The 24,968-nt window shown below is 52.0% G+C and overlaps 2 protein-coding genes across 2 annotated transcripts; both read left to right on the top strand.

Moving 5' to 3' along the window:
* Nucleotides 1–1,000: 1,000 nt before the first annotated feature.
* On the top strand, nt 1,001–12,220 carry P3H3 (prolyl 3-hydroxylase 3). The gene is made up of 15 exons (XM_076347181.1): nt 1,001–1,434; nt 1,761–1,913; nt 2,624–2,813; nt 2,941–3,072; nt 3,987–4,120; nt 4,410–4,499; nt 4,845–4,897; nt 5,110–5,168; nt 6,343–6,467; nt 6,592–6,687; nt 7,675–7,825; nt 7,998–8,115; nt 10,569–10,644; nt 11,066–11,206; nt 11,527–12,220. The coding sequence occupies exons 1-15, from the start codon at nt 1,015–1,017 to the stop codon at nt 11,737–11,739; spliced, it is 2,151 nt and encodes a 716-aa protein (XP_076203296.1). The 5' UTR covers nt 1,001–1,014; the 3' UTR covers nt 11,740–12,220.
* A 6,573-nt stretch (nt 12,221–18,793) lies between these two features.
* On the top strand, nt 18,794–23,839 carry GNB3 (G protein subunit beta 3). The gene is made up of 9 exons (XM_076347143.1): nt 18,794–18,850; nt 19,419–19,457; nt 19,633–19,739; nt 19,851–19,914; nt 20,031–20,193; nt 20,299–20,365; nt 21,307–21,508; nt 22,667–22,883; nt 23,733–23,839. The coding sequence occupies exons 1-9, from the start codon at nt 18,794–18,796 to the stop codon at nt 23,837–23,839; spliced, it is 1,023 nt and encodes a 340-aa protein (XP_076203258.1).
* Nucleotides 23,840–24,968: the final 1,129 nt, after the last annotated feature.

Raw genomic sequence — 24,968 nt, 5'->3', positions numbered from 1 at the left:
TAGAGGAGTTGTCATGGGAGGCTGGGTGAAAAGTTTTCCTGTCCATTTCAGGGGACACTTAGGCTGCCTGCAGCTAAGCAGGAGCAGCCTCTGTGCTTTCTAATATCGCTCAGCAAAAGGTATTGCTTTGAGGCAACCCCAGGCTTGAAAACAATTAAATTTCTCCATAAAGACCCTGACCCATAACATTTCATTTCACCAGTGCAAACTGTTGATTCCAGTGCGAACTTTGCATGAAACACGATGGCCCAAACTTCTCACCCAAACAGGACAGCTGATAGTGCCTTCCAGAGGGAAGGCCCCCAACTGCCCACACCGTCAAAGCTGGGAGTGATGAGGTCTGGAGCAGGCTCCTGCCCTGGAAGGGAGGTGCAGAGGTAGCATGTGGAGATGGATCTTCTCCTGCCCAGCGCTGGCTGTAGTTCCAGCCATGGGCAAGGGCTTGGCTGCATCGGAGGGGCTGCGGGAGATAGGTAGCCCTTCACCTCCAAAGGGCTTCTCCATGTGATGGGACTTGGTCTATGAACTGTCAAAGCATGCCTCGTCCCTGGCGTGGATGCTGATAGATTAACCATAAACTCTTACGAAACGTCTCGTCGGAGGGGCCTGGGTGACCCGTACCAAAGGGAGGGTTAGCGCAGGGGGATGCTTGGCGGATGCCTGGACAAAGGACCACGTCAGACAACGAGGTGCCAGGGCTCTGCTGGCCCGCACAGGACCAGCACCGGGCTGGTCCAGGCGCCCACGAAGTGGCGGCAGGTCTCAGCTGGCGCAGCAGGACATGCTCCCGCGGAGACGTGGGGACGGGAGCCGAGCCGGGCCTTGCCCCGGACAGCGGCCCTCTCCCCCGCTCCCCCACCTGGACGCCGAGCTGCCCGCCCACCCCGGCCCCGGCCCTGCACCGCCCGTCGGCCCGCCCGGCCCGGCCCCCTGGGTGGGCCTAGCCCGGGGCCCGCCAGGACGCCTACCCGCCCCGGACCCCCTTTCCTCCTCCTTCTCCCCGGCGGCTCGGCCATGGCCTCCCTCCTCTGCGTCTGCCTCCTCCTCGCCGCCGCCGCCGCCACGTCGCCGGGCCGCCTGGTCCCCTATGACCTGCTGTACGCGGACGGGGTGCGGGCGTACTTCGCTCGGGACTGGGGGCGGGCGGCCGAGCTGCTGCAGCGCGCCCTCCACAGCTACGCGGGGCTGCGGGCGGCCCGCCGCGCCTGCCGCGCCGCCTGCCGCCGAGAGGCGGCCTTCCTCGGCGAGCCGCCGGGGGCCGGGCCCTGGGAGGCCGCCCTCTTCGGCCGGGTGCTGCAGCGCGCCGACTGCCTGCAGCACTGCTTGGGGCGCCAGCTGGGCGCCGCGCCCTCCGCCCACCGCGCCAGCCACGCCATCCGCCGGGACTTCGAGCAGAGGGAGCCCTACAACTACCTCCAGGTGGCCTTCTTCCAGGTGGGGACCGGCCCCGGCGGCGGCGAGGGGCCCCCCCCCGGGGTGGGCTCTCCCTAGGGGCTTGGGAGTCACTACCCCCGGGCAGGCCCCGAGGGCCTCTGTCAGCAAAGACAGGGTGCTGGCTCTGCGCGGCTCTCCTGGAGGGCCACCGGCCAGCTGAGGAGGTGGTGGGCAAGGGCTCGCCAGCCTGGGGGCACAGGCTGGTTGGGCAGCGCAGGGCACAGGTGCCTTGAGGGTGAATTCAGGGAGCAGCTGGGGTGAGGGGTGGGTGTGAAGAGAAGGGGGCCCACAAGAGTGTGATAGGCGCTGCTGCCTTTTCTCCACAGCTGAAGAAGCTGGATCAGGCCGTGTCCGCCGCTCACACCTTCTTCGTCGCTAATCCCCAGCACCTCCAAATGCGGGAGGACATAGAGAAGTACCGGCGTATGTCAGGGGTGAAGTCGGACAACTTCCGGGACCTGGAGGCCACGCCGCACTGGGTGAGGGTTCGATGGGGAACCAGGTGTCAGCAGCTCTTATCCCATCCTAGGGACCAGTCTGGGACCCTGATCTGTTCCCACACAAGGGCCATGGCTTGAGACAAGGCCCCGATACATAGAATCATAGAATGGTTTAGGCTGGAAGGACCTTTAAAGATCACCTAGTCCAACCCCCTGCCATGAGCAGGTACATCTTTCAGTAGATCAGGTTGCTCAAAGCCCCGTCCACCTGACCTTGAACACTTCCAGGGATGGGGCATTCTCTGGACAGCGTGCTCCAGTGTCTCACCACCCTCATCGTAACAAATGTCTTCCTTATCTCCAGTCTAAACCTACCCTCTTTCAGTTTAAAACCGTTGTCCCTTGTCCTGTCACTACAGGCCTTGGTCAAAAGTCTCACTCAGTCTTTCTTATAAGCCGCCTTTGTATTTGAAAGGCTGCAGGAAGGTCTCCCTGAAGCCTTCTCTTCAGGGTGAAGACAAACCATTGCAAGTGTGACACAGACTTACTGGTGACAGTTATGGCAGGCTGCAGGGCCTTGGAGAAGTATATTTGGCTTAAGCCCGGAAGATTTTCTGTCACTGCATGGTGGGCTGTGCATGGTCAGGCAGGCCCCTAGATGTCAGCACTACCCTGTGAGTGACTTGAAGTCTCAGGGTGTCCTTTGCTGTCACCCACACTGATGAGTGACCTGGATCTGTCCTTCGCAGGAAGCATACGAGGCTGGGGTGCAGCACTACAATGCGGATGAGTACCTGCAGGCTGTGGCCAGGCTGGAGGAGTCACTCACAGAGGCGCTGTCAGCACTGGAAGAGTGTCGTGCCCTGTGTGAAGGGCCTTGGGAGGATGAGGACGACGAGGAGGAGGAGATGCAACCTGGCCTGTACGAAGCCATTGCAGGTAGCATTAGAGGCACAGAGGGTTGGGTAGGAAGGCCATGCTCCCCACACCGGACATGCCCCATTTCCCAGCGCTCCTGTCTGGAAGAAGTGCGAGCTACTGCCTTTCTTGCTCCTCTCTCTTGCAGCCCATTATATTCAGGTTTTGAAGTGCAGACAGCAGTGTGTCCTTGAAATTGCCACAAAGCCAGGGCGGATTTCTGCCACAGAAGATTTCATACCATCTCATCTTGATTTACTGCAGTTTGCCTACGATCAAGGTGAGCAGAGCCACAGCCCGCGAGTTATGCTGTAGCACCCCTAAACTTGCCCTTTGCCTCTGGACCTAGAGGGCAGCATGTCATGGGGAGAAGTGGCACACTGACCTGAGCTCTACCTCTCTCTCCCCGCTTCTGCCCCCTGACTCTTCCCAGAACCTCTCTTCTCTTGCTTAAGCCTGTGGCCACCTTGGGAGAGGTCCCTTGTGGTCCACTTCAGTCTCCTTGTGCAGCTTCTGTAATGTGTGGCTGTTCCCACTTCTTTCTTCCAGCACTCGCCATTTCAAGTCCTTGCTCCAACTATCTGCTGTGTATTTTATACCCTCCTTTTCAGTACGTGGCTCCAGACCAGGCCCCCACTTCCTATCTAGAGCATGCACGTGCATCTCATCTCAGCAGTGGTGTTCCTTCTGAGTCAGGCCTGCCTGCCCTCGCTGAACTGATGGCCTGTCATGACATTGTTCATCCTGTCACCCCGTCACTTTCACACATTCCTCAGCTCTTCTCTTGGATACCTCTGTTCCTTCCCACACTGACCCAATTGTCTCTCATCTCCTCTGTCAGACCATTGGTAAAACTTGTATCTCAAAGAAGCCTCCAGACCCCTCATCATGTCTATTGGGTGAGGGAGATGGGACCATCTTTCTTCCAAATATATACTTTTTTTTCCTCTGCCTCCTCTGAACAAGCTCCCAATAAGTATTGAAAATGAGCCCATTCTTCACTGGGCTCATTCCCTGTATTCTCTGCCCATCGCTGGGTAGAGGCCCAACTAAGCAGGGGTTGATGTGTACTCAGTGTAAGGCCTCCTACTGCCGGATCCTGACTGGGGCATTGGGTGCTGCTGGCCTATACACATTTGCTGCTAACGTCCTTTCAGAGACATATCTGTTTGTTCTGTTCTGTCCCTGCCCAAGTTGGGAACCAGGCACTGGCTGCTGAATGTGCTGCTTCCTACTTGCTCTTCTATCCCGCGGATGAGCCAATGTTGGAGAAAATGAAAGTGTATCGCACAGTACTGGGAGAGGACACAGCTGTCACAGCCAGAGAGGTAGTTATAACCCCAGGTCTGTACTTTTTGGCCCTCCCCTGTCGCATACGACAGGATCACAGTCCAGGAGACAAAAAGGGAAACGTGTTTCACTGCAGATGTGTGCCAAGCCCAGGACTGAAGAAACTGAAGCCTGAGTTTACTTGTAGTCTGTACCAGGCAGGGTCCCTTCAGGACAGAACTGGGCTTTCATAGTGCACAGCAGTGTGTTGGGGCAGGTTTCTGCCCTGGACAGGGATGGGGTTGTCTTTTGTAGGGTGGTTGTTTGACAGCCTCTTTGCTTCCTTAGAGTATTCAACATTATGTGCAGAGATCTTTGATGGAGAAGAAGCTGATTTATTATGCAGTGGAGCATCTAGGAGGAACTTTTAACGACCCTGTAAGTAACAGTATCATCTTAATCTTGCTGCCCTGATTTCACCAAGACAGTTGCCAGAATTCACTTCAGTAGCACATGATCCAGAAAGGATCAGATGCTGATGAGAAGGACCCCCAAGTCCTTATGAAGTGGATCTTTAAGGCCTTTCTGCTGCTCCAGGACTGAAGTTAGTTTGAAACTGCTGCTTAACCATATGCATTAGCCCAATCTGGCTGTCGTCAGAAGCAGGCCAGAACCATTGGTCTGATATTCACTGGAGAAGCAGGACAAGGAACTGGCTGCTTGACATGATTCAATGTGGGAGAAGTTTGTTGTGTACTGAACAGTCTGCATTTGTTCCTACAGGATCTTTGGACTCCAGATGAGCTGATTCCTGAAAACCTAAAGGAGAAACACAGGTAAGGTTGGCCAAGTCGACTAGGACTGAAATATAAGTGTTGGAAGTAGGGGATGGGGTTGGACTGGCAGGGGTGGTACAAGGAACAGTAATACCTACTGAGGAATGGGCAAAACAGGAACAGGAAGGGTGTGAAATGCTACCACAGAGGAGGGTTAGGCATAGCTCTGTGTACTGACAGCCCGGGTCTCTGTTTTTTCCCTTGTTCCCGAGAGAGGATCAGGAGAAGCAAAAGCAGGAAACTCTGGATGTGGAAGGGAGGAAGAAGAGGGGTGAGTAAAAGAGCTTGAAGAAGGACTTGGATGCAGTCAGCCAGGCTTAGTCGGGCTAAATGCTGTCTTTTCTTCCATCCTCAGACATTTGAATGCTAGCATAGATGCAGACTGACTCGAATGGCTCAGCAAGTCTTCTCACTGTTTCTTTTCTCCCTCTTTGATGCATGTGTAATCTTGCAAAATCTCACTGCGTACATCTCTGGGATGGGAACTCAAAGAGCACTGTGGCTGGAGAAGCTGAGAGCAGTGGTGCCTGAATACGTGACAAGCCTGTGGACATGCAGATCCCTGTTCAGTGTGGCAGGAGTGTCTACACCAAACCTGGTTCAACCAGCCCAACTTCAAACAACATTTTTCTGAAGGGAAAAAGGAGAGAGGGGGGGAAATGGAAACTGGAAACAGGCTATTCGGCTTGGGCAAGTCTTTCCCTGAAAAACACAAGTCCAAATGGTTTGTGGCTGAATGCTATAGACTGCAGTGCAGAGTCCCATGTTCTTGCTGGTCCTCTATTCTTATGTGTGGACCCACAGCCTCTTGCAGGGCTCTGTCCTGGAGTCTTTGCTTGAAGTGACCCCAAGTGGTTCTCTGCTGTGACACATGGGAGAGCAGATCATTCTGAGGGCCTGAGTGTCTTGGCATTCCTGACCATCCAGAGGTCAGATGGCAGGGGGGGGGAAAGGCCAAAGATCGAAAGACCAAATCACCAGCTACCACCCATTGCTTCCCTTTGGGGCTGAAGAAAGTAGAAAGATTCACTGGAGATAATTCTGGGATAAGATGTATGATTGAAAGGAGGGTTGATGGAGGTGTTTACCTGCTTCTTTTCTCCAGAGCCTCACCCCAGTAGGCTGGACCTGTTCTGCTGCTGCGATCCACAGTGCACTCAAGTTTCCCCAGCTCCCTGCTGCTCTCCCAGCAAGCCCCAAGTTTCTGCTGGCTCCTGAAGCACTCGCTGTAGGCCAGCTTCCCCAGCTGATGCTCTGGTTCCCCTGAAGCATGTGAGGGGTGCAAGTGGCCCAGGTCTGCGAGGAGTGGGCACTTCTGGGGAACTGTCCTGTCTTCTCAGAGAATGTATAGTGACCCTCCACTTCCTTATCCAGGCTGGGGGTTGGTGTCTGAGGGCTTCTTGTCCAAAGCTTGCTCATGCCTATCTGTACTTGCTTCTCAACAGGTCCTTTGCCTTTTGAGGGTATTGCTGTCACGATGGATTCCCACCAGATGAATGGAACCCAGAGGGTTGTGTTCGACGGAGTGCTGACCGAGTCTGAGTGTAAGGACCTCCTCCGGCTGACAAAGGTGAGGCCTGGGTCTTGTAGGAGCTCCTGTATGTGTACTTTCCTCCCCAGCTGGCAGGGTTGTAGTGTTTCCATGGAGGAGAGATGGCAGCCTAATGTGTGTCATCTCTATCCTTCTATTCCAGGCAGCAGGAGAAGCAGGAGATGGCTACCGGGCAAGACGGTCGCCTCACACCCCACATGAGAGATTTGAAGGGTTAACCGTTTTGAAGGCCATGCAGGTAAGTGGCTCTGTGAGTCTGCCGCCTTCTTGATTGTCCAGAAAGTGTTTGCCACCCGAGCGTTTTTCTCTGTGAAGTGCACTCTGGATGGGGTCATGGGTGTGTTATCTTCCTCACAAGCACGTGCGGTCTCCCCTGACCCTATTCCTCCACGATCACGTTTAGGCACATTGTACATGGAGGACTTGACAAGTGCTTTCTCTCCTGTGAGACAGGGTTTCGGGATTGCTACTTGTCCCTGTGCGGTAGTCTAACAGACATGCTTAGCTTAGAATTGGAGAATAAATTAAGGTGGAAGGAGCCTCTGGAGATCTCTAGTCTGACCCCCTGCTCACAGCATGGCTAATTCCAAAGCTAGATGAGATCCCTCAAGACTTTGTGCAGGCAAGTCCTGAACATCTCCAAGGGTGGAGATTCCCCATCCTCTCTAGGCACCTGTTTCAGTGCTGTACCACTCTCGGGAGGGTGAAATTTTTCTTTATATCTAGCCAAAATTTCCCTTGCTGCAGCTTTTGCCTGTTGCCTCTTGTCTTTTCAGTGTGTCCCTCTGAGAAGAGACTGTCTCCATCTTCTCTGTAACCCCCTTTTAGGTGACAGGAGACTGTAGTTAGACCCTCCTTTGGTCTTCTCTAGGCTGAAGAAACATAGCTCTTTCAGCATCTTTTTCTAAGTTGTGCTCCAGCACCCCTGCCGTCTTAAGACCCTTCACTGAAGACCCACTCCAGTTTGCTAGTGTCCCTTGTGTACTCGGGGACCCAAAATGATGCTGCATTCCAGATGTGGCTTCATGTGCTGAGTAGAAGGAAAGAATTGCTGTGCTGTACAGGTGTACTCCTGACTTATATTTACATGAGAAAACATGTTATTTTCTTACATGTGTCACCACAGGACTTTACACAGGTCTCTTCTTCTGTACTGTGTACATGTACCACTTCTTAGAACACTTACACACAAAGACACTCTAACAGGCTTGTTTTTCACTTGTAGCTGGCCCAGAATGGGGACGTGGACTGGAGAGATGCCAAATTGCTTCTGCAGGCCAGTGAGAAATCGCGGAAAATCATAGAGTCCTATTTTACTCCTGGAAAGAAACTCCATTTCTCATTCACACACCTTGTGTGCCGCACGGCTGTGGACGGTAAAGAACCTTTCACCCTGTTAGTCCCCGTCTCCTAGAGAGTCTCCTCAGTCCCAGCCATGTGCTCTCAGGAGACTCTCTTCCCTTCACTCTCACTGTGTTCCTTTCTCTCTGCCTTATTCTTTCTTGAAACGAAAATGCCCATACTCCTTTTTGTAACTTCCCTTTTCAGAGGAACAGGAAGGTCGCATGGATCTTAGTCATCCTGTCCATGCTGATAATTGTCTCTTGGATCCTGAGGGGCAAGAGTGCTGGAGAGAACCACCTGCCTATGTGTACAGGGACTACAGGTAAGAGAAGAAGGGGACCTGCATTAGATCATGTGGAGATCAGAACGTCTCCCTGGCCCCATCAGAGGATAAGCTCAGCTTATATAAACCAGGTGATGTGGTGTTGGCTCAAAGCCAGCCAGGACTGTAGCATCAGGCAGAAGGCTGCACCAGTGGCTTCAGAACAAGGTGTGAAACACCTTCCCTAGGCTAGGAAGATCTGCCCTTTCTCCTTTCTCCCTTCTCCCTCCTCACAGCCAGCATTAACGGAAAGCAGAGCGAGGCTGGAAGGCTGCACGGACTAGAACCATGATATCAAATTATTGTCTTGTGGGTCTACTGCAGTACTACAGTCCACTGCCAGCGCTTATGACAGTCTGTTTCTTCTAATCAGGTTCCATCTTTCACAGTCTTCCGTGCATTACAGGAGAGGGAGAACCAAGCTCTTTGGATTTCCTTTGTTTGAGCAGTCAGTGTACTTTGGTGACTATTCTCTCCGTTCATCTCTCAAGATTGACTGCCAATACTTTGTGTTGGGTTTTTCCATTCCTTATGAGAGTTTTTTTCCAGCCTGTGGCAGGTTTTGTTACTCTTCTGTGAAAGAACCTGAAATATATTTTAAAGATGGCGACAGTTGTTGCACACTGCAGCCAAATGAGGTCAGTTCGCTACAGTTGATTCCTCCTATTTACCATGCCATCCCTGAGCATCCAGAAATCTTATTCGCCTTTTCTTTGAGTGGTAGCTGTACCCAGAGCAGAAATCTTCTCTGAGCAGCCTATGGTAAGGAGGTGGGACTTTAGAGGGAATTCCAGCATCATTAAGTCCATTTCCCTTCTGATACAGATGTTGACTTGGTATAGTCAGATTGTAAAGCTACCAGGCTCTCTCATGTAACTGGTTAGATCTCTGTCCCTCCTGTGGGAAAGCTGTCCTGTCACCTCACTCCTCCCTGGCTAGCGGGCTTCTCTGACTTCTACTTGAATGTATGTTAAAATATCTTCCTGGGATCTATGCCACTGAGCTATTTCCAGGAGTATTCCTGTCCTCTTGCAGAGTGAATTGTGACTGACCAACCAACTCACAAGGGCTGAGCTCTTCCAGTGTCCTTTTGAAAGAGGTCCTTGTGCTCCAAACTTCCTGGATCTCTTCTGTGTATTTGTGCTATGGTCATTAATGAAACTATTGGACAGGATTGGGCCCAGGGGTCCAAGAGTTCCAGTGATCCTCCTCCAGGTGAACAGTACTCCTTTCGGTGCCAGTGGTGCACTAGTCACTGTGTGCTGTTCACGTGCTCTTCTTCACCTTCTCTGTGTTCATTAGTAATTTCTCTAGTGGCACCGTTCTGAGTACTTTTACCAGAGTCCAAACTGCTGAGATCGAGCATATTGTCTTTCCTTGGGAAAGCAACTGTTTTGTGAAAGGTTGTGTGGCTAGCCCAATCTGCTTTTAGTACCCCCATGTTACATTTTAAGACCGTTTTCCATTTACCTCTTGTCCTTCAATTATCCTTCTCCTCAGAAATGGAGTCTAAAGCCCTGCAGACTACTGAGGTCAGGCTAACAGTCCTGTTTGTGCTTCAACCATTATCCCTACCCTCTGGCCCCTTTGTGCATGTGAGAGCTATCCCTGCTTTTCTCCAGTTTTGTTACCACCCTGACTTCACAGTCTTATTAAAACCCTATGGCATAAGAGCTATAACTTCCTGGGTTTCAGGGTTAGTAATCCTCTCACTGTCCTTATGTCCTTAACATTTTACTTCAGCAGACACAGTGTTGATTTCTGTTTCTTTCTCCCAGTCCCATTAATGAGCCTCTCATGTTCCTCTGACGTTTTCTGTCAGCTTAATTGAATACCAAGAGGAACTCAAGTAGTTTGTGGTCCATTCTTTCACCTAGTTGACTGCGGTCTCACCTGCACTGCACAGTGGCCTCAGTACTTCTCATTTTGTCTAACGTTAGTAAAGAAATTTCTTGTTTTAATTTTCTTTTCTGCATGCACTAAGCCTCTTTTTGACCATTCTTACGTTACCCTGAAATTCCTTGACTCTTAAGACATGGCTTTCTTTGCTGATCAGTCTCCTCTTCCAGGCTTTGGATTATTTCCAATCTTAAAACATAACATCATGCCAGGTCAGAACCAAGGTCTGTCTACCCCAGGGCATTGTTACAACAGTGCCACAGATGCATGCTGCAGATGATTAAAATAAAAACAAAACAGGACAAGCGCGTAGAGCTAACTCCCTGGCATACTCCCCTAGCCTCCTGTGGCTTGCAGCTCAGGGACTCCCCTGAGTTAGGCACTGCTGTATTTAACACCCCCAAATGGATTCTGCTGTTAATTGGTCTGTCTAGTCACTTTTTGAACCTGTGGTATCATTCAGGTGCCACAGCCTCCTGTGACAAGGAGTGTGGGGAAGCACCTGAGAGGAATGAGCTTCACCATCCATATGTCCTCTTTCTTTTTGTCCACAGTGGCATTCTCTACCTCAATGATGATTTCCAAGGTGGGGGCCTTTTCTTCACTGAAATGGACACTGTGACTGTCACAGTAAGTCTGGGACTGGCCAAAAGGAGGAGGGAGGTCTGAGGGTGAGGCTTAGTCTGGGTGGGAGGAAACTAGTTGGTTATTGGATCCCACCAGTACAAAAAAAATACAGTGCTGGTGCTGTGGCAGATTCAAATAGGGACAGCTAAAGGCAAATTGAGGCAAATCTCAGACAGAGGAGAGGTTAACTCCTTTCTAGCTGAGATATTCCAGCTCTTTGCAGTCTGTGGGCATCTGTGACATAGGTTGTCCCTTTGATTCTCTCTGTCCCTCCCCAAGGTCTATCTTGCTCATAGACTGGCAGTGGATGCCTAGTGGCTCTCCGCTGTTCCACCTTCTCAGAGGCAACATTACTTCTGTACAACAACCGTATACCCCAGAGCAGGGGGCTGCTGGCTTCATTGTGTCCTCTCTCTCCTGGCAGGCCGAGGTGCATCCTAAGTGTGGGAGGCTGGTAGCCTTCAGCTCTGGCAAGGAGAACCCCCATGGTGTGTGGGCAGTGAGCCGCGGGAGGCGCTGCGCCATTGCTCTCTGGTACACACACTCCCAGGAGCATGCCGAGCAGGTAAAGGACCATGCTGGGGAAATGGATATGAGTATCTCCCAAGCTAGATCAAATCCCTCTGAGGAACGGCTTGTGGGCTTTCCCATGGGGCAGGGCCTAGTGCAGCAGCTGGGGCTTGTCCTCTGACAAGGTACCTGGTGGAAGGACCAGCCTGTGATGGGTCCCGCAAGAGAGAATGGGCTCTGGGGTGGGGTTGGATGGGTGTGGATGGATGGACGGATGGATGGATGGATGACAAGATGTGTCTTGTCAGCCCCGGCGAGCAGGATGAAGACCCTAGCAGGGAGGGGTTCACATCATCTCTGTCTCCATGGCTGCAGGAGCGGGTGAAGGCAGAGGAGCTGATGGAACAGAGGGCTGTGGAGCAGGACCGGCCTGATGGAGAAGAACATCAGGAGGCTGATCACAGAGGCAGATCCTCCTCAGAGCTTCCCGTTCCCAGCGGCGGAGCCAGGCCCACAAGCCGCAGACACAAGCCTGGCTCAGACAGGACGCAGCACCCCAAGGAGCTGCGGGCCAGAGATGAATTCTGAGTATGCGGGGCCCCAGGGGCAGGACTGGCACACACCATGGCCTGGCAGGTCTTGGTAGCACCGGGACCTCAGTGGCCTGGAGCAGTGTATTAGCATGCTAGAGCCGTAGTGATGGGGAGGGATGCAGCTTTCTTCTCCGTGACATCCCAGCAGCTGAAAAATGGGAGCAGGGACAGAGTATTAAAGTCACCAGGAACTTTCTTCACTGCCTCACCAACATGTTTGTGTCACTCAGAAGTAAGAAGGCAGGGTCTCCTCACCCCACTCCTCTCAGGGCCAGCTTCTTGGTCATCCAGGGCCAAATCCGAGAGGGGGAAGAGGAGCCTGGGGTCTTTCAGCAAGGGCTGTCTCACATTCAGGAACTCAAAACAGAAGTCTCTGAATTTCCTGGGCACCTGCAAACTCCAGAAACTCGCAGTTGGTCTGAGAGAGGGAAGGTGAGGGACTGTGAATATATGGAATAAAAGCAAAATGCTGGACACATGTTGGTGGGAGCTTGAGTCTGTATACCAGGAGGGGGACTTGCACACTCGTTGCTGATGGAAATTTAATTAACAAATGGTGGAAGGAGATGGAGCCCTCAGTGAAAGAAAACAAAGTATTTTCCCAGATGCCAGCTACTTCCAATAAGGGAGAGCAAGAGAGAAAGTCGGCTCTGCCATGCCTAACCCCCGGAAAGGGTGAGGAGTGCCTTTAAGAAAAGGCACTGCTTATGTTTCCCTGCAGCAAGGCTTCTCTTCTTTTTTTTTCAGCTTCATGCACGAAATTGCCTCTGAAAGCAGAAGAGGTATTTTGTTTATCTTTTTCCACCGTGATACAAAGACAATCTGCTGTCACTGCCCAGGGGATTAGTGTCCCGAGATGCGATTATATTGTAGCCAAACAGGAATTGAATGGGGTGGATATGGAGTATCAAAAAGAGCAGTGACCCTTTTCCTGCAAAGCACTGGAGCCAGAGATCAATCTGTGGTCATGACATACACAGGCCTTGATGAGAGTTGTGCATGGAGGTGCCAACTACAGTTCAGATGGAAGAAATCTGTAGGGCCAAGGCCAGTGGTCTAAGAGGTGGGTGGGTGATCCCCTCGTCGCTGTTGGCACAGGGCCCCTGCTCTATAGAAAGGGAATTTTTTCCTCAATCTGAATCCTGGCACTTCCTTAACACACAAGCTTGGGAAACCTGCATCGGCAACCCTTTTTGCCTCCCGTCCTCCCCAGGGTCATAGGAAAAAGACAATTTGGTGCGTGCATTTCAAATTGCCTCTCCCTGGCAGGAGGTCCATCACATCCTAGCACTCACACGACCGTCCCAATGATTTATGTGGGGGCGCTGGATGGTTCCTGCTTGACGAGGACGTGTTGGGGGGTGAGGGGTCAGTGTCCACATCTCTGGCTTGCTTTGCCCAAAGGTGGCTTGGGTGATTAGACTGATGGCCTCCTGACGTCAGATGAGATCCGTTAAAAGGTATTTATCTCAGGCTTGGGCCAAAGCTGTGGGAGAGATTAAAAGAGATTGAGGCCAAGATAATCCTCTCGCAGCATCTCACTAAGGTGGCTGCCAAAAGGCACGCCACCAAATCTTTTGCCACCCCTGGCCCCTGTGCCCAGTTCAGTTTTCCCCATGCAGAGCCCAGTTTGCTGCCCAGAGAGGGTGCGACCCCAGCCCTGCCATGGGTTTTCCCTTGGCAGGGCCACTGTGGGTGGCACCATCCCTCTTCCCGCCCTGCCCAGGACACAAGCGGCACGCTGTCCCCGGGAAAACGGGAATTCTTGTGGACTGTGAGGTGCAGCAAGCCCTGCCCCAGTGGCTGATAATCCTAGCGTGTTCTGGCTAATCTTCACTTTATTAGTTTGTTGCTGATATAAACAGAGGGAGTCAAATCCACCTGTGATGGTTTCTTTCCCTTCAGGAGCAGCGTGCTACTCTCTTTTCACCCCTCCCCATCCACCTGCTTTGCATTATGTCCCAATCCGATTTCCCCAAGTCTCTGGTGTCTGATTTAATTTGCCTGACGCTGCTCCTGGAATCAGCCCTCCCCCAACCCCTCCCGTCCACAGCCTTCCAGCTCCCCATGGGGAGATCAGTCCTGGGAGAGGCTGAGGAACAGAGAGGAAGCAAGAGACTCGCTGGGTGGAAGGGCAGGACTGACTGGAGACCGCACAGGGACAAGGAGCTTCTGGCTGTCGGGGAGCCATTCTCAGCAGGGGAGGCAGGCCGTGAGAGTCCCATCCAGGGGGGACTGCAACCCACCTGGCTCTACAGATCCCGGTAAGGATGCTGCCTTGTGATGCCTGAGGTCACCTTGGTGAGCCTGGCACTTGGGACCCTGGGTTTCTTGGTGTGACACCATGGGGAGTTTTTGTACGTGGGCTGATCCCATCTGAGGATGTGGGAGGGAAGGTCATGGTGGGGAAGGAGTTGGGGTTAGCGCTGAGATGTCTTTACTATGATGAGGGGCTTTGCACTGGGATGGGGTTGCTTGTTTTCCCCTTGGCAGGCAAATCTCACCAGTTTCCAGTCTGGAACAGGAGGGTAACGCCTCCCCTGAGGGACCTGGCGCTCGCTACCCGTACACAGTCCTGCACTCCCGGTGCGCCCCTGTGCACACCTCTTTGCAGCTGACTGCTTTTCTGGATGGAGAAGGAACCCTCGGAAAGCAAGGAGCAGAGCAGGGTAATTTTACCCTGGCCTTTGATCTCCATCACAGAAGAGGGGGATCATCTCTGTATCCAGCTCTGCAAGGAGCCCAGGGTCACCAGGATGAGCATGCAAGGCCAGCCAGGGATTACACAGAGACCCAGGGATGCTGCCTATTAATACTCAGATATCCCTCCTGCACCTTTCCCTTTTCTATTTACAGCCCTCTCTCAGCATCCCACAAAGGGACCACTCCCTTCCCAGTGTGGGGAAAGTTACCCAGAGGATAGGAAATAAGGGAGTTCACCTCCCCTTTCTTCGCACCCATCACTTGCGCCTCGATCCCCGCAAGGGAGTGATGCAGGTGGCTCGGTAGGACAGCCCCTGGGGTGCAGGCTGGGCCCCCACCATGGCATGGTGCAAGGGATGTAGCCACTGCCCTGAAAAGTCATGGCGTGGCAGCAAAAGGCAGAAGACGGATGATTCCAGACCCCACTCAGCCTCGCACCACAGTAGAGGCATTTGGTCTGCTATGAGCAGACACCCAAGGGCTCAGGATGGGTCTGGTTGCCCACAGACAGGAGTGCTACAGCAGGTGCCTCCAGCAAGTTTGTCAGAAAAGGCAGGAGGGGAAAGAACTGTCATGTTGGAGAGCAGGAGAAATGAAATGTGGTTTCAAAAGCCAAGAACTGTGAACTGGATGAGCACAGCCAAGGCAGAGCTCAGAAGAGGGCTGGTGTGAACCGACTAAGCCCAGGCTCTGTTTGGCTGTGCCATTCTCCTCAGTGATGCTTGTAGGAGGCACAACTCTGGACCAGCGCTGGTGCCAAGGTCCTCCTGTCAGTAGCTCTTTGCAATGCTGGGGTGATAGTGGTGAATTGCTTTTTCAAAGGTACCTAAGGACTTGGTTTCCTCTACTGCTTAGCATTCACCCGAAAGAGCCCTTACTTCCAGAAAGCACTGAGTGTGCAACATTTAGAAGCCTTTCCCGTTAAAACCAGGCTGGGCAGCTACCATGAGCAACTGTGAGCTGATTCATAGATCCACAAGAAACATGCATCCCCAAGGTTCCGCTGGTCATGGCAGGAACGTGCCTTGGTCAGACTCCAAACTCCATTCCCCTTCCCCCTGTTGTTCCCCCATTTCCTGTCCTAAATTTACATGACCATGACAAGCTGCTCTTTTGCACACCTGCCATGGGCCTCCTGGGAGGCAGCTGCACTCCACTGGGGACCAGATAATTCACTCTCCACAAATTGCACTGGGATGTGATGGGTGGAGGTGACAGGCAAAGCTGGAGCTATTATTATCGCTCATCTGTGGCTCCTTGTCCTTCTGAGGCTGAGAACAATTCCCAGCTTCATTTAGAGTGTCCTCTGAAAGGGATTTAAAGGTTTGGACAGAGTCCTGAACCTGAGCTGCACCTTCTCTATATTTAGCCCTTTTTATCCGTCCTCGACATCGTGCCCCTGCCCTTTGATCCACCTGCCAGCTCCGAAAGCCCCTCATCTGGTTGTGCAGCTTCACACAGCAGGCACCTGTCAACTGAGTCTCCTGTGCAAGTGCCAGCATTGAGAAAGAAACACCTGGGGAGGGGAAGGGGATGGTAAAAAAGCAGGAGAGATGCAAGGAAGACTGGGGACCCAACAGGTGGTGGGGAGGACATGTGCAGCCAGCTTCACCTGGGGCAGAAATTGGAAGGAAGAGAGAACAAGGCTCCCACCTCCGTGTAGGTCTGGGTGGGCACAAGCAGAAGTCCACAGATTAGGGCAGGGGACTGGATGATGATCTCAGATGGCCAATGGTCTGTGAAATGACAGCCTGGAGGGCAGAAAGCCAGTGCCGTTCCAGCTGGGAGAAGCTCTAGGAAGGGATCGCTGTGGGGAAGCCAGGCCTTGGGGACCAAGCAGAGGAGACTAGAAGGAGTGAGTAGAGAGGGAAGAGGTGGCCCAGCAGGAAAAGGCAATCCAACACTTACGGCTGATGGAGGAGACATAGGATCAGTCCTGGGGAAAACTGAGAAAGGGGAAGGTGTGGACCACAATGGTAGGGTTAGAAGGGTGGCTGGAAGTTCAGGTTTGCCACTTGGTGTGCTCAGAGGCAGCGACCAGAGCTGGATGCAGTCTCTGCAGCTTGACTGTGCACCAAAGTTGAGGGGCAAACGCCACAAGATAAGGAGGATGTGCAGCCTCCTACTGAAAGCTGCAAGGCCTTCCCCAGCATCTGCCCAGTCCGTCAGTTAGCTGGGAGATGGTGTGGGGTGCCCAGCCCCTCCCCAAAGGAGGAGAAATGCATTCAGGTGGGTTTTCATGGCCAGCATCACTCAACCAGGTGCAGCTATGTATCCTTGCTGGGAGGAACCTCCTCATCACTGCTCTGTCAAAACAAGAGAAGAAAAAAACCAGTGGAAAGAGCCCAGCTCACATGCTGGTCTGTCCCTGTCCTTCAGCATAGCTGAGGCTGACAGCTCCAGGCCGCTGCTGTGGCACCTGCCTCCAGGCCCTGACACTGCAGCTCTGCACCCCTCTCCTGCTCCCTCGCCACGTGCTGGGGTCAGCAAACCAGGCCAGCAGCCACGTCCAGTGCATGGGCAGGGAGTAAGGAAGAGACAGCAGTGCTGTGGCTCTGTTCAGGCTTGCAGGCAGCAGGTACAAGTCTTCCTCTGCAAAGTATAGCCTGAAATAGCCTCCCTCCGGGATAAGCTCATGCCTCCTGGGAGCTGGGGGAAACCTGTATCTCCCTGTTTTTTCTACACTCAAGCCATGCCTCGGCAGTCATTGACCAAGCAGAAACTCACCCTGCCTGGAAGATCAAAGGAAAGCCACAGAGATGTTCAGGGGAAGGGGCTCTGGAGGGAAACTCGAAGAGCTCTATGAAACCATGAGCAAAGGTGGGAATCAGGAGCTATCTACATGTGCTTGACCACAGCAAGAGAGCAGCCTGGCATGGAAGGACCCAAAGCCCCGTTGGCTAGAAGAAACGAGGCCTTCAGGCAACAGGCCAGAGGGGGATGGAGGCGATGTGACTCACGGGGACTAGAAGGAGAAATTCTGCAGATGCTGCTGGAGCATTTCTTGGCCTTGGGCAAAGTGCTGGTTCTAATGATGAATACCTGGAGCACATCTGGACACTGATACCTACCCAGGAGAAAGATTGAAGCAATAAAGACCAGATTTGTCTGCAAGACTGGGAAATGCTAGAATCACTGGTGAAGTTTTAAGTGCACGTAAGAAGAAAAAGAGAACAAAACAGAGATCCTGTAAAATTGTATGGTGCACCTGTATCGAATATGGATTACAGTTCTGGTTCATTGCCCTCTCTGCAAAAATGTATCATCTATACTCTGTAAACAGCTGAAAAGGGCTTAGAGAACAACAAAGATAATAGGATGTAACAGCTTACATGGGAGGAATGACTAAGTGTGCTCTGCAGTCTGGATAAGAGATGGATGAAGACGGATATGATAAAGATCTATTAAAAAAAAAAAGTGATGCTGAGGTGAATAGAGACCAGTTATTTGCTGATTCTTCCAACTCAAAAGCTAGATACCACCAAGTGGAACTAGAGCCTTTTGGGAGTAACAGAACCAGGAACTTCCTTGCAGAGCATGCCACTAAGCTGTGGAAGTCCTCACCATGGAGGATGTTAAATTTCAGCATGGGTGCAAAAAGTGTGTGGACAAACACATAGAAGAAAAATCCATCAAGAACTTGCATACAGTAATGCTGCCTCTAGCTTTGGAAGTCAATGGAAAGCTGGGGCTAGGAAAGTGAAAGAAATACCACCATCTGCTTATGTTATTCTTAGATCATTCCCTAGGTATCCACCTTTTTTTTTTTTTTTTTTTTGGATGGGAAACCAGAAGGGAACCCTGACAGAGCACCTCAACAGCCCCCAGATTTCTTTGGTGGTCAAAAAGCTGGTGGGCACTGACTGCTGATGCTTTGCCTAGGACAAATGATAGGAAATAGCCAGTGGGCTCCCCCCATCAAGTTTTCTCCTCCTGGAGCTGAGATGGACAGGGAGAAGCTGATGAAGAGGAACCAGGACTTGCTAGGGCCTGGAGTGGGGAGGTTATAAATAAAGAGGTGAGGGGGAAAGTGCAGCCAGAACCTCAGCAAGAGGTTCTGGAGGTCTTCAGCTTCCCAGTGTACATGTAAGCAGGATACAAGACCAAACGGACCTTTGATCAGGCCAGTACAAACTTTCCAAATGCTAAGGGCTTTGAGCAGTTACAGCACGACATTACCAATCATTCAGCCAAGAAATGGTTGCTAAGCCCTTATCAGAGATGCCTACATTTGCATAGCTGAGCAGTCATATTAGTGCCCTTTCTACCTCACACCTCTCTCCTTTGATTTGTCTCCACAGAATCAAGGCTGCCCCACGTGGAGGAGCCACCCCTAGGTCAGAAAGATGGGGGAAATGGAACAGATGAAGCAGGAGGCTGAGCAGCTGAAGAAGCAGATTGCGGTAATGCTGGCAACAGTCATGAAACTGCTGAGAGATTGTCTACCCGCCCCCCCCGTGTCCAAGTTCTCCTCCTCAGCCACAACTTGGAGTTGAGCTTTTTCCATCTACATCCTTGGAGCCCTCTGCAGTTCTGCACAGCCCTTTAAGTGCTAATGGAGATCTTCATAGCATGGTGGGGGGAAGAGGGGGAGAGAAGAGGGGACTACAACAGTGAGAAGGAAGTGGCCACAGGCATTGTTTCAGCAGGGGAGCAGAGTCTAGTGTGTCCCCAGGACCTTCTCTGTCTGGGAGGCAGCTGGTGTTCTGCCAGGTGGGAGGATCCATGGAGAAGGTGTAGCATGGGGAACTGGATGCTGAGTAGCTTTTGACTCACCTTCCTGATGTTTGACTGGTGTGCTGAGGTGCCCTGGTCACAGACCAGGATTCCCGTGTGCTGGCCACAATCCAAACACAGCAAATCCACAGTTCCTACCTCTAGCAGCTCCCAGGCTATGCCCCTGAATTTCATGTGCCATTGCCTTCCTCACATGGCTTTCTTCTGTCTCATCTGCTCTTGTCTCTTATCCAGGATGCCCGGAAAGCCTGTGCAGACACAACGCTTGCTCAGGTAAGGGACAGGGCTGGCTGGGCAGGTGAGTGTGTGTGTGCGTGGGTCAGCTAGCACCACTCCAAGGGGGACTGTCTCCAGTTGGGAAGCGGAGTTAGGAGGCAGAGATGTGAGGAGCAGTAAAGCTCCTGCCAGTCCAAGATTAATTCTTTCTCTCCCCCGACTCTTTCCTCAGATTGTGTCTGGAGTGGAGGTTGTTGGCCGCATTCAGATGCGGACCCGAAGGACCCTGCGTGGGCACCTGGCCAAGATCTACGCCATGCACTGGTCCACGGACTCCAAGTGAGAGAGATGCTGCTGGTCTGCTGGGTGCAGGGCAGCACATGGGTGTGAAGGGCAAGAAGGCCCTGATAGGAAGAAAGCTACTAACATGATCTTGTTCCTCTCTCACAGACTTCTGGTCAGTGCCTCACAAGACGGGAAACTGATTGTGTGGGACACATACACAACTAACAAGGTAGGAGTCAGATGGCTGCAGCAAACTGGGATGCTGGAGTGGGTCCCCTCGGAGTTAGTGCCCTTGCCCTGCTCTCTCTGCTGCCAGAGTCCTGACATGGTTTCTTGTCCTCCCAGGTTCATGCCATCCCTTTGCGTTCTTCCTGGGTCATGACCTGTGCCTATGCCCCCTCAGGCAATTTTGTGGCCTGTGGGGGCCTTGACAACATGTGCTCCATCTACAACCTCAAGACTCATGAAGGCAATGTCAAAGTGATCAGGGAGCTCTCAGCCCATACAGGTGTGTGTGCTGGCTGCCTGCCTGCAACCTGGGTGCCCTCTGCTTCCAAACCTCACTCTTCTAGCCCTGTCCCATTTCTCATATTCCCTTGTTCCCCCTTCCCAGGTTACCTCTCCTGCTGCCGATTTCTTGATGACAACAGTATTGTGACTAGCTCTGGAGATACCACATGGTGAGTGCTATCTTCTGCATCCTAGTGACATGACCTCTGGCTCTTAGAGGCACAGCTCACATCAGCGAGTGCAGTCCTTTTGCTCTGCAGCAGTCCACTATCTAAGGACAAATTGCTCCTACACAGGGAAGCCATGCACAGCACCTTAGGAAGCCTGATCCCTTCTTCCTCCCTTGGCAGAACAGGTGCTTCTTTTCCTGGTTGAAGTCAGGTCAAGATGCAGATCTATTGGTGAAGCAGTAGGGACTATGTCGTCAGCTCTCACAAAGCACAGTGTCATTTATCCCAGGACACAAAACATCGTAAATTTACATGAAGCCCACATACGTGCTCCACTTCTCAAGTCTTACCCACCGTGCAAGGGACACCTGCAAAGCCAGCGCCTGGATCCTTTGGTTCCTGGCTCTCAGGTCTCACTGTGCTGTGATTCTGAGCAGTGCCGAGTCTTTATTCACCCCCACCCCATCCCAACACCTGCTTTGGAAGAACCTCTTGACCGAGGACGAGTCAGGATGTGGCATTTCCATCAGACATCAAGGTTACACCGGGCTTGTTTGCCTGGCTGTAGTGTGGAATCCCAGTGAACATAGCCCATGCATCTTACGAGCGTGGATACAGCAGACCTTTTTCAGCTGTTTGCCTGTGGGTCCCTCTTACCTCCTCTCACTATTCCCTTCAACTGCTGTAGTTATGGGAATACGGTCAAACCACACCCCCAGCCTTAGGTCTAACCCTTCTTTGGCAAAGGTATGACCAGCAACAGCTGTGAAGATATCTCCTGTTGTATACAGCTGACTCCAGTGATACTCTCACCCATTTTCCCATGCTGTAGCCAGGCCCATGGTTTCCCTCCTTTTGTTTGCGAGTAGGACAGCTCTTCAGCCCAGCTGTAGATCTGCTCTGCCTGGGTTGGCTCTGAGAAGTTCTCTCCTCTCCCACAGCGCGCTCTGGGACATTGAGACAGGGCAGCAGAAGACTGTGTTCCTGGGTCACACCGGGGACTGTATGAGCTTGGCTGTCTCCCCAGACTTCAAACTCTTCATCTCTGGGGCCTGCGATGCTACTGCCAAACTGTGGGATGTGCGGGAGGGCACCTGCCGTCAGACCTTCTCAGGGCACGAGTCCGATATCAACGCCATCTGCGTATGTATGCTGTCTGCACAGTGGTGGGGAGGCAAGGAAAACGGAAGGTGGACCAGCTCTGAAACAGGGTCCTGGGACAAGGTTGAAAGAAGCTGTCAGAGTTATGTGGGCAACAAGGGTCTCAGGAGACCTCAGCCCCATGATCCAGTCTAAAGCCTGAGTTCACTGAAGTTTGGAGGCTGGCTCTTCCCAGGCACCAGGGCACCGAAGCATCTAGGTCTGACTGCCATTCTCAAAGCGCTGCTTGGACTCAGCCAGCGCACTGTGGTCTGTGGAGCTCAGCACCCTAGCACGGGTGCTGGCTCATAGCAGCTGTTGGGAACCACAGTTCAGGCGTGCTCCAGGAGTCCTGGTGCAAGACACAAGTGAGGCAGCAGGAATACCCAACTCAGCTGAGTCTTAGTCAGCTCCAGACAGCAGAGGTGGTAACTTGGGATCATAGGGAGATCTTCTGAAGATGAAAACTTCACAGGAGGCAGGTCAGACATTTGGGGGCAAGTATTCCCCTCGGAGGCAAGGATTCAAACCAGAGTCCTAGAGGTGGCAGGACAAAAAACTTGTCAGTTTAATCCCTTTCTGCTAACCAAATGAGTCCACCAGCTTCCTGCAATGTCTGCTGCTTGAACCACCCTCCACTGACTTCAATTAGTACAGCCTTTCTCACCTGTCTCATGGCTACCCTGCCAGCCATACAGTTTTCTGCCACACCTGCTCCTGAGGAGCTCTTTTTTGCTCCTCAGAGCAAGGACACACAAAAGGAGCGTGTTTGAGAAGGTTGGGGTATGAGGATCAGACAGAGGAAGGCTCTCGTAGCTCTGAACCATGCCAGACCCCATCTGGGGGATAATGGGTGGACACTTGTCAAACTCTGAACTAACAGCTAGAGTTCAACAGACAATAATCCTTCTTCAAGCACTGGGACATCTTGCAATAGCTCTAGCCCCTAGGTCATTGGCTTTCTTGAAGTGGAAGGGGACTACTTGGTCTTAGGAGAAGCATCAGTCTCACCCTGCAGCAGACTCAACTTTTACAATCCAGTGTCTTGTCCCACTGGGTTTTCCTACCTCTGTGGCTTCCTGGTGGTTAGCAGGGAGGTGAAGATGTTGAGGAAATCTGTAAGGCACAGCCTGATTAAAATCTGGTGTGTGCCCTCCTCAGTTCTTCCCTAACGGTGAAGCCATCTGCACCGGCTCAGATGATGCTACCTGCCGTCTCTTTGACCTCCGGGCAGACCAGGAGCTCATAGTGTACTCTCATGAGAGCATCATCTGCGGAATCACATCAGTCGCCTTATCCCGCAGTGGGCGCCTCTTGCTTGCTGGATATGATGACTTCAACTGCAACATCTGGGACTCCCTGAAAGCAGAGCGTGTGGGTGAGTGGCTCCTGGAAGGTCCCTCTTTCATTCCCTGCAAGGTCTTCTGTCCCTACCAAGGCAAGGAAAAGGCCCTTATTTTTTCTAAAAGGGACACATCCTATACTGACTGGAACCAAACAAAGCTTCCTCGCACTTAAGGAGCACGCCATAAGTAGTACAACTATCTTTTGTGTAGAAGAACTATTGTTTTTAATGTTAAGGAAGTCAAGACTTTAAACAACATTGTTTCAAGGGGGAAAAGAGCATTAAGGTTCCTATTAGCTAAAACTGCTCACAAGCACCAGTAGTATTTCCTACTTTCTCCTAGCCTCTGCTGTCTGCCAGTTCCAGCTGCCCACAGTACCTCTCGGTGGCCAGGCACTGAGCTGGGCATGGACCTGGTTTTCCATCCAACGTTTTTGTATACTCTGTGATGCTCGTATCACAGAATACACCCAAGTGCCATTTTTCTTTCGGATGTGGCCCCTAGCCTCTGAAAATTTATAACGCAGCCCACCAGTGGCATTGCTATTTCTTAGTCTTATCAAGGACGCCATCCTTTCTTAGTCCTACCACCACTCCAGGATGAAAGAAGTTGTATGAGGATTCAGCTAGCCAGACCTTCCCAAGAACATTGTTCTTTGGCCAGTCCCATGGGTGGTGGTTGTATGCCACACACAAATGTTCTTCTGCATGTTTGTTCTTATTAGCCACATTCTGAATGTAACACGTTGTGCAGGAACAGACAGCATGATACACAGGGGTGTAGGTACACAGCCTATGATGAGTGTTCTCAGTGTGGTCAACCCCTTCATCTCTCCCAGTCCCCACTTCTTTTCCTGACCTCTCTTCTTCCCTCCCCCATAGGAATCCTTTCTGGCCATGACAACAGAGTGAGCTGCCTGGGGGTGACGGCAGATGGCATGGCTGTTGCCACCGGCTCCTGGGACAGCTTCCTCAAGGTTTGGAACTGAGGATGGCAGCAGAGAGGGAAAGAGCAGTGGAAGCATGGCCCACAGCCCAAGCAAACAGCATCGTCAGCTGAGCAAAACAGAAACGCCTACCTACCACTCCCGCTTGTCTCTAGACACAGATCACTTGTAGGGGTCTCCCAGAGTGAAAGGGAAAGGAGAGGTTGGGGAGGGGAAGCTGGAGAGCAGGAGCACACACACTGGCCTTCTCTCCACCTCTAAACAGGCCCAGCAGCTCCCAGCCTTGTGTAGGCTTGAAGACCTGCAAAACACCGTTCGTTATGTCTCAGGACTTTACAGTACAGTTCAGAGACCCTGCATCTTCCTTCAAACACCTCTATCCACATTGACACCCATCCTTTGGAGGACCCCTCGTGCAACACCTCTGTCCCAGACTAAGCTCTGCCCCTGATTTAACTCCACCTAGCTTCTCTGTGCAGCTGTCCTATATCCCTGCAGACAGCCTCAGAGACATACTGGGTTTGAGATTTCTATCATGCAACATCAAACAAAAAGGTAGTGTAAACGGGGCTCATTTTCCATCAGGGAAGACTTAGCTTAAGTCTTATCTATGCATAAGTGAGGGAAAGGTAGCCCTCAGACCTGCCAGAATACCAAGGAATATTATATTTATTCTCATTTATTGTCTGCTTCTTGCTGTTCCTTCTCTTTTTGCCTCACTCCTGCATTGTGTGGTGACCCTGTCTAACCAGTAGCCATCAGCCCCTGTTTTCAAGTCTGTTATAGATCATCATAGCCCAGGCTAATAAAGAAAGCTCACATAAGCACTGCAGGCTGTATTCTTTCCAGCATTGACTTGGAGATTTGAGCTCAACTACAGGACATAGTCATTATATTCAGCCCATATTCCACTTCTTGACTCATAGCCACATCCTGGGGTCCCAAGGCTCTGCTAGGGAGTTGAAGGTCAACAAGGTATGGTGACTTATCAACAGAAGGTCAAGATATTAAGGCACAATACTATCTCATCCTATTTTGGATCTGACTCTCATGCCAGACCCTCACAATTGGCTACAGTCCTTTGTGTGTGTTAGCTTCAGGTCAGTAGGTACAGCGGAACTCCAGACACTACACTAGATACATCAGCCTCCTGCACAGAGCTGCCAAACTC

The sequence above is a fragment of the Aptenodytes patagonicus genome, chromosome 1 (assembly GCF_965638725.1).
Source record: "Aptenodytes patagonicus chromosome 1, bAptPat1.pri.cur, whole genome shotgun sequence".
In the NCBI taxonomy this organism is placed as follows: domain Eukaryota; kingdom Metazoa; phylum Chordata; class Aves; order Sphenisciformes; family Spheniscidae; genus Aptenodytes; species Aptenodytes patagonicus.
This window is presented reverse-complemented; position numbering and strand designations above follow the sequence as displayed.

Coding starts and splice junctions, on each gene's coding strand:
- P3H3 (XM_076347181.1), top strand. CDS start 1,015: ATGGCCTCCCTCCTCTGCGTCTGCCTCCTCCTCGCCGCCGCCGCCGCC. Junction 2,814..2,940: donor CCTGTACGAAGCCATTGCAG/GTAGCATTAGAG, acceptor TCTCTCTTGCAG/CCCATTATATTCAGGTTTTG. Junction 6,468..6,591: donor ACCTCCTCCGGCTGACAAAG/GTGAGGCCTGGG, acceptor CTTCTATTCCAG/GCAGCAGGAGAAGCAGGAGA.
- GNB3 (XM_076347143.1), top strand. CDS start 18,794: ATGGGGGAAATGGAACAGATGAAGCAGGAGGCTGAGCAGCTGAAGAAG. Junction 20,194..20,298: donor GGAGCTCTCAGCCCATACAG/GTGTGTGTGCTG, acceptor CCCCCTTCCCAG/GTTACCTCTCCTGCTGCCGA. Junction 21,509..22,666: donor CCGATATCAACGCCATCTGC/GTATGTATGCTG, acceptor TGCCCTCCTCAG/TTCTTCCCTAACGGTGAAGC.